The 19,878-nt window shown below is 40.7% G+C and overlaps 1 protein-coding gene across 1 annotated transcript in view; it reads left to right on the top strand.

The window, feature by feature from the left end:
• The window catches only part of CERS5 (ceramide synthase 5), a 48,326-nt gene extending 31,686 nt beyond the window's left edge, over positions 1-16,640 (top strand). Inside the window, exons 9-10 of the mRNA XM_081944143.1 lie at positions 720-876; positions 15,547-16,640. Coding sequence (XP_081800269.1) covers positions 720-876; positions 15,547-15,696 — 307 coding nt within the window. The 3' untranslated portion in view covers positions 15,697-16,640. The remainder of the gene's footprint in view (positions 1-719; positions 877-15,546) is intronic.
• Positions 16,641-19,878: the final 3,238 nt, after the last annotated feature.

Raw genomic sequence — 19,878 nt, 5'->3', positions numbered from 1 at the left:
TTTCACTACCCTTATTTTAATCCCCCGATTTCCTAATGGAGTCCGTTTATCTTACATTACCACTGGGAAGTAGCTCTGCTATTCTTTTGCTATGTATTTTGCAATACCATATGGTTCTCCTTAGATTGCAAAGAATGGGCTAATGTTTCCCTCTCCTGGCAAAAAGGTCTCTCCTCAAAAAAAAATCAGAAGGCAAACGTAGTTAGTGAAGACTGGCAGGAGAGGAGCTGCCAAGACTCGCGAGCTCCCTCTACAAAAGGAAGTTGACTCCATTAGCTTCCTCTTCAATTTTCTGTGTGGCTCTTTTTGAAGCTATCTAGGCAACGGCAAGCCTACTATAGGTTGATCAGACATTTTTATTTATTTATTTAAAAGATTTGCATAGTTACCTATCTTGAACAACTTTTCTAATTCTGTGAGACTTATGACTTCCAAATCCTGAAAATCATTTAACGAAATAAATCAGGCCATTTTCACTGTTCTTATCTAAGAAATTGGTAAGCAATTCACCAGATTACTGTGGGGAAAAACAAAGTGGAGAGAAAACCTGTATCTCTTCAGAGTTACCTGCTGAGATTTGAAGCATTTTCACTCTTTTTTATGGGAGAGAAGTTTCCGCTGATTTAGATAACTGGTTTCTAGAATTTGTCTAGAATTTGGTTCTTGTTAAAGTTCAGAATAAGACAACGAATGCAAACCTCTTCTTGTTTGATTTCTAGGATACTGAATACTACTATGTTTGAAAGCTGGGAACTAATTGGCCCCTACCCATCCTGGTGGTTGTTCAATAGCCTTCTCTTAACAATACAAGTATTACATATCTACTGGTCCTACTTCATCATTCGCATTGCCTACAAAGCTATGGCACGAGGAAAGGTATGCATGACTAATTTCATTACCACAAAAATGAGTATGGCTTTCATTTTCTTCACAATGTCTTTTGAGTCGATCACTCTGAAGAAAGAGGGTTGCCACCTCACTGAAGGTTGCCATCCTAAATTATACTATAATGCATACGTTAATTACACTCTGTACTATTAGGTTCATTAATATTGTTTTCTTGACAACACAATGGAAATGGTCTGCCACAGCTTTCTTCCATATTTTTTTTCAACTTCCCATATTAGCCTTTAGTATTGACATTTCCTGACAGTCTTTCATCCAAATGTAAACAAGGTTCAACTTGTAGGGTTTGTACATTTATTTGTTTTTTGAGATCATCAGGGTCAGCTAGATCTTTGACTTTGACTTTGCAAGTCAGATCAGTTTTTCATGCCTTTTAGTCGTGTGTGGGACTCAAGTTGAGTTTATTAAAAATACCTGGTTTTCACAGTACTTTATTGTACTAGGAAAGGAAATGGGGGGCAGGAAAGGTAGAAATACGTGGTTGCAAGGGTGTGATCATGGGGAAGGATTCCTCATTCATTAATGTATTATGAAATATAAATAACATATAAAATATATAGGCACTTGCTTATGAAACCATTCCAGTCTGGAAATATTGAGTAATTCAGTTTTTTTAAAATAATCTGGAATTGAATCAGCTGTCCTCCAAACATTGTGTAAAAGAATGATAACTGGTGATATTTTATTCCTATTCTGGGCCAAGCCCACCAGATGCAGGCTATGGCCAACTTCATGTGAATGGGGATGAGACTCCTTCAGCTATCCCTGAACTCCTTGCTACATTCTCTCTGTTTCATTTTTGGAAATGCAATCCTAGTGGTCACTCCTTGGAAAGGGAAAGATGCCACTTCTGCTTGCGTGCTTAGAGGTCTGTGTAAAGTTGAGTTAATATAAGGCAAACTTATGTAATTGGAGTACCTGATGTTTTCTGTAGCATCAATTATCTAGATAGAACAAGTTGCGCTGATAGAAAGAGAGTTACAAACCCATGCTGGGTTATGCGAGTCACTGAAGCTATGTCTTTTGCTTGGAAACAATGCTTATCGATTCCCCCTTCCCCTTTGGATTCTTACATATTTTCAAACCAAGCTTTTAAAATAATGATTGTGAAAAACAAGCTCCAAGGCGTCATACTGTGAAACCACAAACTATACATGGGACATCATGTAGAGCCGTGATGGTGAAATGCTTAGAATGCAGTACTGCAGGCTAACTCACCGCTCACTCTGGGAGTTCGATCCTCAAGGTTGACTCAACCTTCCATCCTTCCGAGATGAGTAAAATGAGGACTCAGATTGTTGGGGGAATTAAGCTGACTCTGTAAACAGCATAGAGAGGGCTGTAAAGCATTGTGAAGCGGTATATAAATCTAAGTGCTATTGCTATCATGCCAAACGGCTGCCACGATCGAATTTTTTAAAAATGAAGATTACATGGCAAAAATGTCCTAAATTCAGATTTTATACTATCAGGGGTGGGAGGGGACTCTTACTGAAAAGTCACAATGCATGCTTATCTTGTGTGAAGTTTTTGCTTTTATATAAAAAGAATTCTTCCAGATTAATTATTCTCTTTCATGCTTCTAATTATTAAAAAAATGAAGAGATTTAGAGTTAATCTGAAAACTTCATCTACTTGCTGATGAGACAGGTTTAGGACCATAACTGCTAATTTACAAGGAAAAGAAAATATTTTTCAAAAGCTTTCACGAGAAAAGAGAAATATTATCTCCATAATAATAAACACAGTGCAGTTTATTGAAGCATTATGTAAGAACCGCCTATTTAAAAACTACATTTCTCATTTCAAGATAATCTCTCAGGAATTTGTGCCATGAGAATATCTAAATCACACTTAGTTTACGTCTGAATACAAGAGGGAAATAAAGCTTCTGATAAACAAACCAAAACATCTTGCTACTGAACCCTCCTTCCCTTTGTATAGTGACTATTTCAGGTCTGTGTATGCAGTGTTGCTGTTAAAAATGAGATTCTTTACATCTGCAAGCTGTAAAATTGCTTGCTTTGGAGACAGCTCCTTGAGACAATGTAGTTTTACTTCTTTTCTCCTGAGATCAATAAATGGCAGTGGCTATCCTATAGGCTGAGGAAGCAGAAGCAAGAGAATTGGATCAATAAATTACAAGATGAAAAAGGTGAGATCTGTTATCAACTAGAGGAAAAGAAAAGGATTACCCAAGAGTTCTATGAACAATTATATAGACACCAACACCAAGACTATACAAAGGAACGAATACTACAATATCTGGAAAAGTCAGATCTGCCAAAGATACCAGAGGAAATAAAAGATATGCTCAATGAAGAAATTAAAACATCAGAGATAATTGAGGCCATACAAAGACAAAAGAATAATAAAGCTGCAGGGCCAGATGGACTGCCAGCGGAAATATATAAAGAATTCCAGGATATGCTTGTTCCAATGCTGTTGGAAGTTTATAATGCTGTGTTGAAAGAGGCGAAGACACCATTATCATGGATGGAGGCTAATATTGTATTATTACCTAAGGTGGACACAGACCAGATGTTTATACAAAATTACAGACCAATCTCACTGCTAAATGCAGACTACAAATTTTTTGCTCTAATAATAGCAGAACGGTTGAAAAAATTCCTTACATCATTCATCCACACAGATCAAAATGGATTCCTCCCCAGAAGACAAATTAAAAACAATATGAGAATTATGCTGAACATTCTCGAATATTATGAAGTGCATAATGAAAAACAGGTTGCACTATTTTTTCTCGATGCCCAAAAGGCATTTGATATTGTGAACTGGGAATTTTTGCATCAACAATTGGAACACATGGAATTTGGGGATAAATTTATAAACACGATTAGAGCAATATATACAAATCAAAAAGCTAAAGTAATACCGTGTTTCCCCGAAAATAAGCCACGCCCTGCTAATAAGCCCAATCGGGCTTTTCAGAGCATGCGCCACAATACGCCCTGCCCTGAAAATAAGCCCGCCCCCAGTCCCCGCCATTAACACTGTACCACCTACCGGTACAGCTTCCGGGGCAAAAAGAGGGCTCGCCGCAAAAACAGCGGCAGGCCAGCAATGTGATCACCCCCTCCTGCCTGTTCCTTCTCGTGCAAAAAAACACCGCCCACCCCAACGGCAAAGGCAGCCTGCCTGGTTCCCTTCCTCGCGTTCCTCGCCATTGTGCTCAGGGAAGCGGCTGGTGAAAAAAAAAACTTCTCACGAGTTCAATCAAACATCTTGAAATCGCGATAAGTTTTTTTTTTTTACCAGGGGCTTCCCTGAATATAATGTCGAGGAATGCAACAAAGCTAGAAAGGTAGGAGGCACGCCCCGCGGCCCAACACCGCCCACTTTGCCCCAATGGTAAAGGCAGCCTGCCTGGTTCCTTTCCCCGCCGTCCCTTTAACGAGGGGCGGCAGGTGGGGTGGGGGGGAGAAGCGAGGCACGCCTCCTACCTTTCCAGCTCCGTCGTGTTCCTCGCCCTTTCGCTGATTGAATCCCCTTGTAAAAAAATCTCATTAGTTCAACTCGTGAGATCTTATTTTACAAGGGGATTCAATGAGCGAAAGGGCGAGGAACGCAACAGAGCTGTCAGTCTCTGGTAGCGCTAGGACACGCGTCTCGCTTCTCCCCCCCCACCTCTCCCCCCTCACTAAAGGGACAGCAGGAGAGGGAACCAGCCAGGCTGCCTTTATCATTGGGGCGAGGTGGGCGGTGTTGGGCTGCGATGCGCACCTCTTTCCAGCTTCATCGCGTTCCTCGCCCTTTCGCCCATTGAATCCCCTTGTAAAAAAAATCTCATTAGTTCAACTCGCGAGGTTTTCCTACAAGGGGATTCAATGGGCGAAAGGGCAAGGAACGTGATGAAGCTGGAAAGATAAGAGGTGTACCTCACAGCCCAACACCGCCCACCTCGCCCCAATGATAAAGGCAGCCTGGCTGGTTCCCTCTCCTGCCGTCCCTTTAGTGAGGGGGGAGAGGTGGGGGGGGGAGAAGCGAGACGCATGTCCTAGCGCTACCAGAGACTGACAGCTCTGTTGCGTTCCTCGCCCTTTCGCTCATTGAATCCCCTTGTTAAAAAAAACTCGCGAGTTGAACTAATGAGATTTTGGAAGACTCTCTGTCCGGCAGCCAGCCCACCATAGAGAGCACTCCTAGAGCGGCCGATGCTGAAAGACTCGGCCCCGAGTTTTGAAGTTGCACGGAGCGGGGCGGCGGCGGGGGGCGGCGGGCAGCAGCAGCCAGCGGCGGTGGCCTGGGAGAGCTGCGCAAGGGCTTGGTGAGGCTGCGGGCGGAACAGGCGCTCGTGCAACCCACTTCTCCAGCCGGGCAGAGCTCCATGCACTGACCTAGGGGGTATCCCGAATGTGCCAAGCCGCGGGAGCTGGAGGGCGGGCAGAGCGCCACATGGCTTGGCACCTTAGGGATTACCCCCTAGGTCAGTGAATGGCGCTCTTCCCGGCTGGAGAGGGGATTTGCCGGGCGGCTGCTCGTGAGCATGGTTACCTCATGGCTGCTTCGCCGCTGAGGCTGTGCCCGGCTCTTCGGGAGCCAGTTCACAAGGGAGCAGCCGCCCGGCAGCCCCAAAACAATAAGCCCTCCCTGATAATAAACCCAAGGGCATATTTCGTGGGGCAAAAGAAAATAAGCCCCTGGCGTATTTTCGGGGAAACACGGTAATAAATGGTGAATTAACGCAAAGTATAGCAATCCAGAACGGTACAAGACAAGGTTGTCCTCTATCCCCGCTGCTGTTTATATTAACCTTAGAAGTTTTAGCCAGGAATGTACGTAAAGAGGAACAGACAAAGAGACTAGAAATTAAAAGGAACAATTTAAATTACAGGCTTTTGCAGATGATCTAGTGTTTGTGGTTAGAGGATCCTATAAAATATGGTATGAAACTTATTGAGGAATTGACAGAGTATGGGAAAGTAGTGGGTTTAAAGATAAATATGACAGACTAAAATGCTGATTAAAAATATGACATCAAAAACGAAAGGGGAGTTAAGGAAGAAATTGGGTATCTAAACTGTCAAAAAAGTCAAATATCTAGGTATACATTTATCTGCGAGGTATGTGTCCATCAAAGAAGATAACTATACTAATTTGATCAATAAAACTAAGAAAGAGTTAGAATGGTGGAAAACCTACAATTGTCCTTGATGGGTAGGATTGCAGTCATAAAAATGAATGTATTACCAAAATTTCTTTTCCTATTTCAGAATATTCCCATTAAATTAGAAAAAGGGTTTTTTAAGTATTTGAATCAATTGGTTTTGAAATTTATTTGGCAGGGAAGAAAACCAAGAATAAAACTCAAGGCTATGCAAGACACTAAGGAAAAAGGAGGATTTGGCATACCAGATTGGGAACTTTATTATACTGCGGCCACTCTAACATGGTTAAAAGAATGGATAATGTTGAGAAATAAAAGATTACTCAAATTGGAAGGTCATGACCTCCAAGTAGGATGGCATGCCTTCCTTTGGTATGAAAAAGGATCTGCACACAAATATTTCAATAGACACTATATCAGACAGTCCCTGTTATTAATATGGAACAAAATTAAACACGACCACTATACCAAAACACCCATTTGCTTATCTACGATGGAAGCATACATATACCCAAATTTAATTAATATGGAAAATATAGTTACATATAAAGAGTTATTGAACAGACAGGGGGAGATCAAAACTAGATTAGAATTGGCATCACAAGGGGTACAAGTAGAATGGTGGTCCTACTTACAGATACAATCAAGGTTTGCACAGGATAGGAAGAAGGAAGGTATTGCCAAAGATTACACAATATTAGATAAACTTTTGATACAGACAGAAAACAGGCTGATCAAAGTTTTGTATTAATTTTTGTTGGAGTATAAGCTAGAGGAGGAACATGTCAAAGAAACTATGGTCGCCTGGGTGAAAAAATTCGGTTATAATTGGAATTGGCTAAGTGGGAAAAACTTTGGCTACTTAATCAGAAACTAACAATAGCTATGGCGTATAAAGAAAATATTTATAAGATGTTCTACAGATGGCATCTCCCTCCAGCACGGCTCTCCAAAGTGTTTAAAAATCTGGCCCCAAATTGTTGGAAGTGTAAAAAAACACCAGGCACTTTTTATCATATGTGGTGGACGTGCAATGAGGCAAACAAATATTGGAAAATGATTCAATCATGGTTAGAATAAATGGTGGGAGACCAAATCTTGTTTAAACCAGAAAAATTTCTCCTAGGTATAATACCGGAGGGGTTTAAGAAAGATACACTTTATCTAATTATACATGTACTTACGGCGCGCATAACTTATGCACAATATTGGGGAAAAAATGCACCATCAGAGCTAGATATAATCAGAAAAGTGTTGGCCTGTGCGGAAGCAGATAGGTTCACCCTTGAACTTAAAAATAAAGGGGAATCAGAATATTTTGAAGTCTGGAACAGATTTTATGATGGGTATAAGACAAGGTGACAAGACTGGAACAAACTCTATATATTGTGATTGGACATAAGGATAGACAATGTATTAAGTAGGCTAATTGTTAATGCTTGAGACTAACTGTATATAATGTGAATGTATGGTCACTTCGACTTCGCGGTACTGCATTGTTTAAAATGTAAAAATAAAAATATATTCCAAAAAAAATAAAAAAAAATAAGTGAGATTAAAGAGAATGGAGTTTTGTACATCAAATCTCCTGATGCAGTAGAGAGGTGGTTTAGCTATACATGGCACAAAAAAAGCTTTAAGCATCTGATGTAATGTAGGACAGGACTTTTTTGTAATGTGGGAAAGGGATTGTACAATTTATAATCATTGAATTCATCATTTAATACAGGAATCTAAATGACTTATGATTAGAGTGTTGGACTATAGTCTCAGAAACCAATATTTCTACAAATACATATAATTCTATTCCAATATTATGCATTTATTTTTCAAAAGAACATTTTGTTTATGTTTGGATGATTTTTCTGTACTGTGTATTCAAATTATCTTCATCTTTTGTTTGTATCTTCCTATTTTGCTTTCTCTAATTTTATTTCATAGTTACTAATTTAAAAGTGTATGTGTGTATTTCTGCTGAATGGCTACAAATAATTTCCAAGTTGGGGGGGGGGGTGTTCTCTTCTCTTTGGTTTTCTCTTCTGATCAGGTTCCTAGTCAGGAGTGGACTCTTCCCTGTAATCTCCATCCTCTTTCATTCCTTTTCTCTGTACCAGACTGAAGCTGTCTCTCTTTTTTATGTAAGTGCCATCTCTGCTACAGTTGTAAGGGAAATGGGGAGGGCTGCCTTTCCCACCCCTTCCGAGCTTTAAATGCTATCATCAGAAATTAAATCTTAGAGCTGCCTAATGTCAAGTGGAAACTGCTTCACACATCTCTTTTAAATTGTTATTATTCTGAAAGCCGCTTGAAGGAAAATCAAAGCTTAAACTAGGAAGTTATAATCTTCAGTATTATTCACCTCTGTAACTACTACTTGTATTGATTTTAAATTTATTTTTATTTAATAAATCTTTTCTTTTTAAAGTTAAAAAAAGTAATTAGGAAGGCCAGGCACAATAAAATGTTAAAATATTTTATTTTAGATCACATAAGCTTTATGATGAAAAACTACAATGTGCAAAATATAAAATCCTAGTCATCTCATTGCTTCTCAAAATAATACTTTTGTTCATCTTGGGAAGATGAGATTTTATCAAACGGGTTGTATAGGGCCCACAATTCCAGGTCTCCCCCTGATGATATAACAAGGCGTGGGAACCTGTCATAATGCCCTCAGCACATAGGACCAAGGGAACATGGCATTTAAAAGTTAAAATTGGAACAACTTGTAATTGGAATTGGCACAGAAATGCAGAATATAAATGCTTTAAAGCAGTGGTTCCCAAACTTTTTCAGTCCACTTGGTGCTACAAACTGATCCTCAGTGCCCCCCACCCAGTGGTGGAATTCAAATTTTTTTACGACCGGTTCTGTGGGCGTGGCTGGGGGAGTCATGTGACTGGGTGGTTTGCATGAAGGAATAAAGATAGTAACAGTAAAATTCAAAACTGTAACAATTAATTGCACATTTATTCAAAATCCAATTTAAAAACCTTTGTAGTTAGTTAATTCAACAAAATTGTTGAACATGATCCAGTGATACCAGGTTTTCAAAGTCTGATAGTCATTTATCAAGAACCTTAATAACTAGTAACTTAGTAAACTCAGTAAACTTTAGTAACTACTTCACTGTTCAGTAAATTCTTAATGTGATGGATGGCTTGATGAAGTGATACCAGTTTCCCAATGTCTTGTTTTAAGTCACTTAGCAGGAGTCTTAAATCACCATGTTCAGTAATCTGGAGTCGATTTCTTTGCTTGGAGACCACACTGAAGCCATGTTCCACCAAATATGATGTTGGAAATGCAACAAGGAGCTTAACCACTGTCCATAGTGCAGGATAGCGATCAGAAATTTCTTTCTGTAACTAAAACTCTTGGTACAATTTCTTGAACTTTGGCTTCAGCTCAATGTCACCAACATTTGCTTGAATTATTTGATGAGATTATTGCATGGTACCTAGGGATTCCCAATATGGAAATTGAGAATGGGAACATTTTAACAGATCTATATGTTCTTGGGTTATAATTTTCACTAAACCATGGGGATGGAAAGGGAAATATAGACAATGGAGTCCAATCCCCTTCCTCAACAGTTTGGAAGAATAGCTCTAGCAAAATGTAGCCTTTTACCTCTTTGGGGAATCATTTATTATTATTATTATTATTATTATTATTATTATTATTATTATTATTATACGATTGTATCACAGCGGCCAGTTGATTCGCCGGATTTGGCATTGATTACTAGTCGGGCCCCACCCAGGGGCCTAGGACGTCGTAACGTATTTTCGTAATATACGTGCAGATCCAAGCAGTGCAGCTTTTTGCATTTGACTGATGGTGATTTTGTCAAGTTTTAACTGTTTTAAATGTAATTCCAGTGCTTTTGGAATAGCACCCAGTGTGCCGATTACCACTGGAATTACCACTGCTGGTTTGTGCCATAATCGTTGGATTTCAATTTTTAAGTCCTGGTATTTCGCGACTTTTTCATGTTCCTTCTCCTCAACTCTGCTATCACCTGGTATTGCGATGTCTATGATTGTAACCTTCTTTTTCTCAACCAGTGTGATGTCTGGTGTGTTATGCGCTAGTACTTTGTCTGTTTGTATATGAAAATCCCACAGGATCTTGACCATCTGATTTTCGGTGACTTTTTCAGGCTTATGTTCCCACCAGTTTGTTGTTGTTTTAATATTATAATTTTTGCACAAATTCCAGTGGATCATTTGTGTTACTGAATTGTGCCGCAATTTATAATCAGTCTGCGCGATTTTTTTACAGCAGCTGAGTATGTGGTCAACAGTTTCATCAACTTCTTTGCAGAGTCTGCATTTGGCATCATCAGAGGATTTTTCGATTTTGGCCTTAATGGCATTTGTTCGGATAGCTTGTTCTTGCGCAGCCAGGATTAGTGACTCTGTTTCTTTCTTTAATGTACCTGTTGTTAACCATAACCAAGTTTTTTCACTGTCCACTTTATCTTTTATTTTTTCCAGAAATTGACCATGTAAGGCTTTGTTCTGCCAACTCTCCATTCTTGATTTTATCACATCTTTTCTGTATTCTTGTTTCGTCTGTTGGGCCTTCAGTAGATTTTTGTTCTTTACTTCGATTAATAGATGTTCTTGACTTTCTTTTAAATAATCAGCTAGTGCATGTTTTTCTTCTTCAACTATTTGCTTCACTTGTAATAATCCTCTGCCACCTGATTTTCGGGGCAGGTATAGTCTATCAGTGTCACCACGTGGATGTAAACTGTAGTGCATTGTCATTAGTTTCCTTGTTTTTCGGTCCAAAATGTCCAAATCAGCTTGTGTCCAGTTAACTATACCAGCTGTGTATCTTATAACTGGTATTGCCCAGGTATTTATGGCCTTGATTGTATTTCCACCATTTAATTTAGATTTCAAAATTTTCCTAACTCTGTTGGTGTACTCTCTCCTGACAATATTTTTTACTTGTCCATGTTTGATGTTATCCAACTGCAAAATGCCTAAGTATTTGTAGGCTTCATTTTCGTTGCATTTAATTAGTTGGCCATTGGGCATTTCAATTCTCTCACATGTAGTGATTTTGCCCCTTTTTATGGATACAGTGGCACATTTTTCCATGCCAAACTGCATTGAAATATCGGTGCTGAATACTCGGACAGTGTTTGTCAGTGATTGGATTTCTATTTCTATTTCTGACTTTCCATTATTATTATTATTATTATTATTATTATTATTATTATTATTATTATTATTATTATTATTATTATTATTATTATTATTATTATTATTATTATTATTATTTATTTTTCCCAATACAACTCATGCAAAGGGTCATCCAAACTACATTACATTTTCCACACTCATATTTGTGATTCCTTATAACTTCTTTAAACTAAACATTTTTAGTACAACGCATTGACATATATATCACTAATGCAGTTTCCTATCTCTTCCATTGACATAATTAACACCTTATGTATTGAATACAAGTATATCAAGTATAGGTTAAACATGAATTGAATAACATCTAATTCAAATGTATAAGATGTGAATTTATTATATAATCACAGGCAAACATTGCACTTAGGCCTAAGTCCTCTACCCACGGACATTATAAGACAGATAAAACTATCTTAGCTGGCTGTTGTAAACATTACTCTGCTAATTCAACAAGAAATGCTACTGCATGAATTCTTAATGCAGAACACAACTAAAAGTGATTTTAGCAATTTTCTTTCCAAGTTAATTCAAAATGTATATCCAAATGTTCCTCTTATTTTTTCCCCAAGCACTAGGGAGGATTATATTCAAAACCAGACACTTTTGCTGTGTGTGTCTGTGTGTGTGTGTGTGTGCTTGCTTGCTTGCTTGCTTGCTTCTGGTCTCCAGAGTCAGAAGGGCCGGTTGGGACCCCCAGAGGTCATCTAGTCCCACCCCAGACAGCGCCTCCCCGCCCCACATTCCCCAGCCCCACCTCCTCTGGGAAGGCTCCGGTGGGGGGGGAATGCAGAGCCCCTGCAGAGAGCTCCTGCTGCTCTCTCTCACCCTTCACTCTTACTCCCTCCCTCTCTTCGCAGGCCGAGCGGCCGCAGCGTTACTGGGACGGTGATCATGGATGTGCTGTCGCCCTGGGGAGAGGAGGTCTGGGCGCTAGCAAAGGGCTTCCGCTGAGGCACCCCCTGCAGGCAAAATAGCGAGCGAGCGAAGGAGGATCAGGCAGGGCACCGAGGCCCATTCGCCTCCCACCTTGTCTTGATGAGGTCGCTGCAGCTGCGGACGGACGGAGATAGCCGGAGTGGTGGGGAAGCCTGGGGGGGCGGGCGAGCGGGCGAGCAATGGAGGATCAGGCAGCTCTCTCGCTCACCCGCCCCCCCCCCCGGGCTTCCCCACCACTCCGGCTACCTCCGTCCGTCCGCAGCTGCAGCGACCTCATCAAGACAAAGTGGGAGCGAAGGGAGGCAAAGTGGCCTCCCTTTGATCACTCGCTCCCCCTGCCTGTCCGCACTATGCTAGCCCTGCGCTCACTGATTGGCTGCCTCACCAATCGTCCCGCCCACCTCTAAGAGCCCTATCTATAGAAACCCAAGCAGAAAAAAAGTTAACTGGGTTTAGATAGGGCTCTTAGAGGTGGGCGGGGCGATTGGTGAGCCAGCCAATCAGTGAGTGGGCAGGGCTAGCATAGTGCAGATGGGCGGGGGAAGCGAGCGATCGAGCAGCTTCTGGATGGGCGGGGGTGAGTGAGCAAACGTGTTCTGAATAGCTCGCTAGAGAAGGCCACCTCCAGCACTCCTCTGCCGCCCCCTTTGCCTCTTGCCGCCCCCCTGCCGCCCCCCTGGCCTCTTACCGCCCCCCTAAGCCTTCTCACCGCCCCCCAGAGGGAGGTAGCGCCCACTTTGGGAACCACTGCTTTAAAGCATTTTCCAATAGCTTTCTTACAGCTGCTTCAGGAAACCAATACTCATAAATTAACAATCGATCACAGTCCATTTTTTTCTGTTTTGTGCAAGAAATGTCAGGCAAGAGCAGGATATTTAAGTAGGTCTCAAGTAGGTCTCTCCAATTGTCCTACGCAATCATTAACTTGCCACTGGTATGGCCTTATTCTGATTTTTATGTGCCTTGCTTAGGCTGTTCAAAGTGCATACACCTGGCTGACAATAATCAGGGGTGAGGCTAGTCTGAACATATCCTAACCTTCTTAGCCTTGCTAAGTCAGTGGTATATCTGCCCTTGGCAAGTGTTCAAATGATAATATAAAATCATTGTTGGCTCATTAGGATCTTAGCAGTTCAGCCTGGTTTATTAATCTCAATTAATGCTTTTCCTTTTCTTTCAGCAGTGATATATTGCCACCTTGTGGCAATCCAAACTGCTAAAACTATGAGGTTTATGGAATTCTGCTTTCTTTCCCTCTTTCAGTGCAAGATAATCACTTTTGAATTACTATACTGGGAAACATTGCTATATTTGGATCAGTTTAGTGATTTGGAATGCAAAGCCTATTTCCTCCAATGTTTGATACAACGGACATTATAATTTTATTATCAGGTTACATTTTCTTACATCATATGGCACCATTTACAATAGGGACTATCAAATTCATTCATAGAAGATGATATTCAGGAAAATAAATGGCATGCATAATGTTTCTATTCGTTTCCATTTCAGTTAAATGTCTCCCTTGGTCTCTTTATTGTGATTGTCTTTATTGTGATTGTCTTTATTATATCAAAATACCGTATTGGTGTGTTATAGTTTATCTTAACTGTCTCAGTTATTCACATTTTTGCAATTTCTTTGAGATAAAGTAATTATCAAAGTGATATTATAGTGAGAATTAGAAGAAGAGCCTTCTTCTTCATCACCAGGGTCAGCCAGGAGCTGATCATGCTAAATATCATGTAAATTATTTTCAGATTTGTGAATTTGACAGCTGTGAATTTATTGCAGAATATTTCTGTTCAGCTTTAAATTATCACATTTTTCAGAGTATAAGACACACCTTTCCCCCCCCCCTAAAAGAGTGTGGAAATATTGGTGCATCTTATACACAGAATACAGCCATTTTTGGCCTCCCGAAGCCCTGCCCCCGCATCCCATTTTTGTGAAAAACAGCCTGTTTTTCGCAAAAACGGAGGCTTTTTTGCCTTCCCTCAGCCCCCAGCAGCATTCTGCAGGTTTCAGCAGGGCTGGGACAAGGCAAAAATACCCCCATTTTTGTGGAAAAACAGGCCGCTTTTTGCAAAAACAGAGGCTTTTTTTGCCTTCCCTCAGCCCCCAGCAGCACTTTGCAGGCTTCAGCAGGGCTGAAAAATGCTCCCATTTTTGTGAAAAACTTTTTGCAAAAACAGAGACTTTTTTTGCCTTCCCTCAGTTTCTAGCAGCACTCTGCAAGTTTCAGCAGGACTGGGACAAGGCAAAAATGCCCCCATTTTTGTGAAAAGCGGACAAAAAAAGGGCCCGAAAAATATGGTAGTATTTATAGTCTGAAAAATACGGTAAATTTGGTGGATATGTTCAGTTCTTTTTCCTTTCTCAATTTAATGCATGTTGATTCTGAACTGATCATGTATATCTAATAAAAAATTGTACTCCAGGGTATTCTGATAATACAAACATGATAAGAATAGAAATACTATCAGATATTTTTCTGTAGTTCTAGACTGTCTTTAACAAATTCTTCAACTGTTATTTATTGTTCTACAGCTACTTGCTTTTTTTGTATTGCAAGCTGAGATATGTTCTCTGTTTCAGGCCAGTCTTTTCTCATTTGCTTTGTAACTGATTATTTTGTGGCAACATTGCTCTGCGGTTCCCATGATTCTTTCATTGACTCTTGCTTAATATAAAAATGGGAAAAGATAAAAGTGTCAGGAGATGGGCTATTTTTTCCATTACTTTGTTTGAATACCCTACAGTGAAAGAGATAAGTTCAACTCAGAATAATGGTTGGAAATTACCTATCTTCTCTTATGATACTGCTTTTTTTCAAGATAAATTATGGAGTATCCTCTCTTTCATCTGAGATGTTTTGTCGGGCAGGTTATGGAACACCGTATCTTAGGCAGATCAATCTGACGCCTTTAATTTTAGTATCAGCTATTTTAAAGCTGATACTTTAAATATTCTTAAGAACATTAAATCTATTTAGTTTTTTAAGGCTAATTTTTATTAGTAGTACATTTATTAGTAGTATATTAACATTTTGATTGTTAGCTATAATTAATGCTATCTGCTCTGTTCACTATAATAGAATGATCTAAACTAGCATGTACATCTATGATTCTGCCTCCCTCAAAAAAAAAATCATTTTTTGAGCAACGCTTGCTCTCAAAGAAAGCTTATTTCTGAGGATGTCTAGCTTCCTGGTGCTGTGTTTTTTTTAATTCTTTAGTTCCATAATTAAATGTCTAAACCATTCCATTTAAAGAACGTATCTACCGTATATGAACTTGTTTTAGCTATTTTTTTAAAAGTCCTTATTTGTGGTATATTTCTGCTTCTTTTTATCAGGTATCAAAAGATGAGCGCAGTGATGTGGAGAGCAGCTCTGAAGATGATGGTGGGACATCAAACAACAGAAAAGGAATTATTAACACTTCAAGCAATGATCACAATCGAATCAATGGCCATGTAACTAGTGACCAGTGGGCAGAAGAATAAAAACGGGACAGCTGCCCGACAATCCAAATTCAAATATCTAGAAATGCCCAGTTACAAGAAATTTTTAAACAACTGTCTCACCACTCCCAAAGACTCCAGCGAATCTGAAACAGGACAACACAGGCAGTTTTGCACAGGATGAAGAAGCTGTTTACTAGTGCAAAACCTTTTTCAACTTTAACGTTTTAAAAAATAAGCCATTTTGTGTTTAATGTTTGTTGAAATATGTAAGAGAAAAAGTAGGCTTCACGGTGGGGTTTTTTGAGGGGGTTAAGCTTGATCACCAACAGGTTCTTTCTGTTTTATGGTATTCCAGAATTTTTGGACAACGATCTATCAATCCATATTTCTTCTAGGATCTACTGGGCTACACCTAAACAACCTGGGGATTGTGGTACAGATAGAGTGAACGGTTTGCTTATTAGAGCATGTCATATCAATGACCAATATTTTTTTTCCTCATGTCATCTTACTGAGTGATAAGAAAGATGAAGCTGGCATTTATTTTCCTTGAGTGGTACAGCATCTCCAAAGCCTTCATTGTGATTTCCTACACAATCCTGCTTTTCTTACCAATTCTGGATTTGAGTTCATTTAAAAATTACAAAACAAGATGAGTAGTTTTCAGCGATAGTATTATAGATAGGGATGACCAGTGTTTGTTGGTGATTGTCCCATAAAGATAAGTTGTGAACGTTCCCATGTTTTCAGAAGAAAAGTGATACCCTGGACGAACCTCAATCTTGTATGATACTGCTGGGATGCGATAGCTATCTCACAGGGACTGGATGGGTCTCCCGCCCCCACTTGCCTTTTATTCAATGGTACTTCAAAGAAGATGGAAGATGGGGAAGTGTTGATAGGACTTGGGCTTTGGAAATCCCCCGAATTATCATTTTATATTATTGTTTACTCTGTGATTAAAAAATCCTTGATGAATAGGATCTATGGATTTTGTTTTATTGAAAAAGGTAATTTTCACTGTAGTCTTGGTAACATTGCTTGCTGTTAAGATTCAGTGACGAAAAACAACTTATCATTTTGACTTTGCAAAACAAATAGCTCATGCTTGTGTCTCAGTAGGTATGATTGCTGATCTAACCCTAAGCATGGTGTTCTGCTGTGGATGATGATCCTATATTGGCTCTCAGACTGTTTAAATATAATTTTCTTCATTACTTTTTATTTTTATTCTGGTGCAATGGAAATGGATAGCAAACCCATTTGCATGCTAGGTAGCACATAGATTTAAAGGACTGATGGAATAGAAGAATCCAGCTATAATCAACTGAAGAATGGTCAGGGAATAAATCATCCAAGAAATTCACATCTTTCAAGAGCTACTTAAACTATTCCCTATGCCAGAAGAAACAACTTGTTTGAGATGTGAGATACAGACATTGTTTTAAAATTGGGACAGGAAGTGGGTAAGAATGAAAACCTTACTCTGGTCTAACGATTCTATTTGAGGGGGGTTTTTTTAAGGCCAGAAAGAAATAACATATTGTAAATTATCTGTAAATAAATCTTTAATGTAGTTGCTTAACAGTTTCTACTGTAGGATTGAGAGAAACTGAGCGAAGAATCAAATGACTGTAGAATCAAACAGATATTTCCACTTTTTCAACACAATTTGAAATTCCCATTCTTCACGGCAGAAAATCCCAGAGGTTTCTGATAAAGCACACCAGTCTTCCATTTATTACACATACTATGAGGTGTTGAGTGTTCATTGCTTAGCATCATCAGCATTTATCCCTTGTTCCTTCAGTCGCTTATTTCTCTGATATGCTTGATATACACCATTACTCAGGAGGTAGCCACCATATAGAGTAAGAAGCATCATGGAGCTCGAAAATGTTTTGTAGCCAAGGTCAGCCAGCTGCTTTGCAGAAATCATTTTTGCTGGGGGGGAAAAAGTGAAGAACTTAAAATCATAATTGGGACACCTCCCTCTGGATTATATGGATGCTAGGACAAAAGACTTCTCACCAAAGACAGTTAAGAAAAGATAGTTAACATTTTAGCCTTTTAAGGCCTCATGTGACATTGACTGGTGGGTCAGGAGGCCTAATAGATGCACGTGCCAGTGGAGGATGGAGCTGTAAAGCAGGATAGTAAAGATGTGGCTGCCTTGGGAGGGTTGGGTGTGTGTGTGTGTGTGAGGGACCTATGTGTTTGAGGGGGGGGGCACGGAAAGAACATTGCTTCCAGTTCTGGATAACTCCCCGAGGTTGGATCGGATTTCTCTCTCTCTCTCTCTCTCACACACACACACACACAAACACACTTCTTTCTTTGGGACCGCAGCACAGACACCCCTCCCTTCAGATTGCAAGGCTGAAGGCTTCAGATGGAGCATTTTTAGGCTGTGTGTTTGTGCTGCCATCCCAAGTAAAGAACGATCGGCAGGAAAAGGGGAAGGAGGCCAGCAGCTGGGGAGGTGCTCTGGAGATCTGGACCGAATTGCACAGCCTTTACTTGATGAGTGGGCAGCAATTAAGGGGTTGAACCTCCATGAGGTGATCCTAGCAATTTTAGATTGGGGAGCACAGAAGCAAGAGTTGTAAAGAGTAACTTTCACAATTTTATTTGTTTGGACTGTCTAATGATCATACTAATATCAATTTAGTCTAACCAGATTCCTTAACAGAAAGTCAACCGGATGACGTGGGCCAGTCACACACACTCTGAACCCTAGATCATTTATCTCCAGTCTACCACACAGTCCTTTCAACAGTCCCAAGAAGGCTCCACATTCATTTGCACCACTCGGGTGACCCTGAGGACACAGATAAACCTCCAGCTGGCCACAAGGACTCTCAACGATGCAAATGACCAGCCGTCTGCAAGGAGTATAAATCTTTCCATTCCCCACCACCACCCAGTCAGAACTGGGGAAGATTCTCGGATGCGAAGCGAAACGTCTTCAAAGTAAAACCAGAAAGTCGAGTTGCCTCTTGGAAAATTAAAATAAAGCATCTTTGGGACGTATAGGAAGGAGACATGAGCAAGTCGCTTCTAAAAGCTTGACACCCAGCCACCCCCAATTATAATCTTGAGGGACTTTTCTGTATGGTCACCAAGACTGACTCAAAGGCGCAGCCCCCCCCCCCCCCCAAAAAAAGGCCTAACGGAGCTTTCTGACCGTTTCACAGAGGAAATCAGAAGCGCCTCTTCCCTTCCCACCCAGCTCCCAGCGTCACGGGGATGAGCCCGGGCAGGGGTTTTCCCCACGTCTCGTGACGCGAGCATCTTGCAACCTTCTCGGCCGGGGGCTCCGGCCGATATTTGTATCAGGCTTTCACTCCACCCTCCGTTATAGCCCACCAGTCCCAAACATACCCGCAAAGCTTTCCTGCCGCTGCTTGGCTTTGCTTGCGGTTTTGTAACGCAAGGCTTCTTGCACTTCCGAGTTCAACGCGGCTGCGGAGTAGCTCTCGCTCGGCTATCTCGGCCAAAGGGCTTTTCCGATCAGGAGGACCGCCGTGGTTTGCATAGACGTAGGAAAAAGTGTAGATCTCCCGATCTACCTTGTCTGGCAACGGAAAAACGTCTGAGAAACGGCCGTTCGCTCGCTCTCCCTTTCCTCCAGCCTTCCTCCGGAACAAGAGCGTGAAACGACGCCTCTAAAATTTAGAGTCTTAAATGGACCTGGGTTTATTTTGAATCAGAATAGAGCCGGAAGGGACCTTGGGAGGCCTTCTAGTCAAACCCCTTGCTCAAGCAGGAGATCCTATGCCATTTCAGCCAGATGGCTGTCCAGTCTTTTCTTAAACACCCCGCCCCCAGTGAATTAAAAGTTGGAGTTTTAGAAACAATTGATTCTCTGGTGACCCTCCAGTGTTCAATGTCCCCCTCCTGCCCCCCATGAAATTTGGGGAAAGCTGACCTGGGGTTTGATCCCCTCCCCCTTGGAGGCCCTTCCCTTATGAGATCCACGTCTGTGGGGTGGAAGAGCCACTGGCCCATTGGGTCTCCCTCTGCTGCCCCCTCCCTTCATAAACCCCACTTCTCTCCCCCCCAGCCCTCTCGTGCAAACTCAAAGACAGGAACCAAGAAGGATTACTGAGGTGGTCGGCTTAGGCATTACTTGAGGAAATGCTTTTTTAAAATAAAAAATAAAACAGCCTAATTAGACGCTGAAGCCGCTACAATGTCAAAAAACGCAAGCGTGAAAAT

This window comes from Natrix helvetica (assembly GCF_964273705.1).
Source record: "Natrix helvetica genome assembly, chromosome: 1".
Taxonomy (NCBI): domain Eukaryota; kingdom Metazoa; phylum Chordata; class Lepidosauria; order Squamata; family Natricidae; genus Natrix; species Natrix helvetica.
Note: the sequence above shows the minus strand (reverse complement) of the source record. Positions and strands in the feature narration are given on the sequence as shown.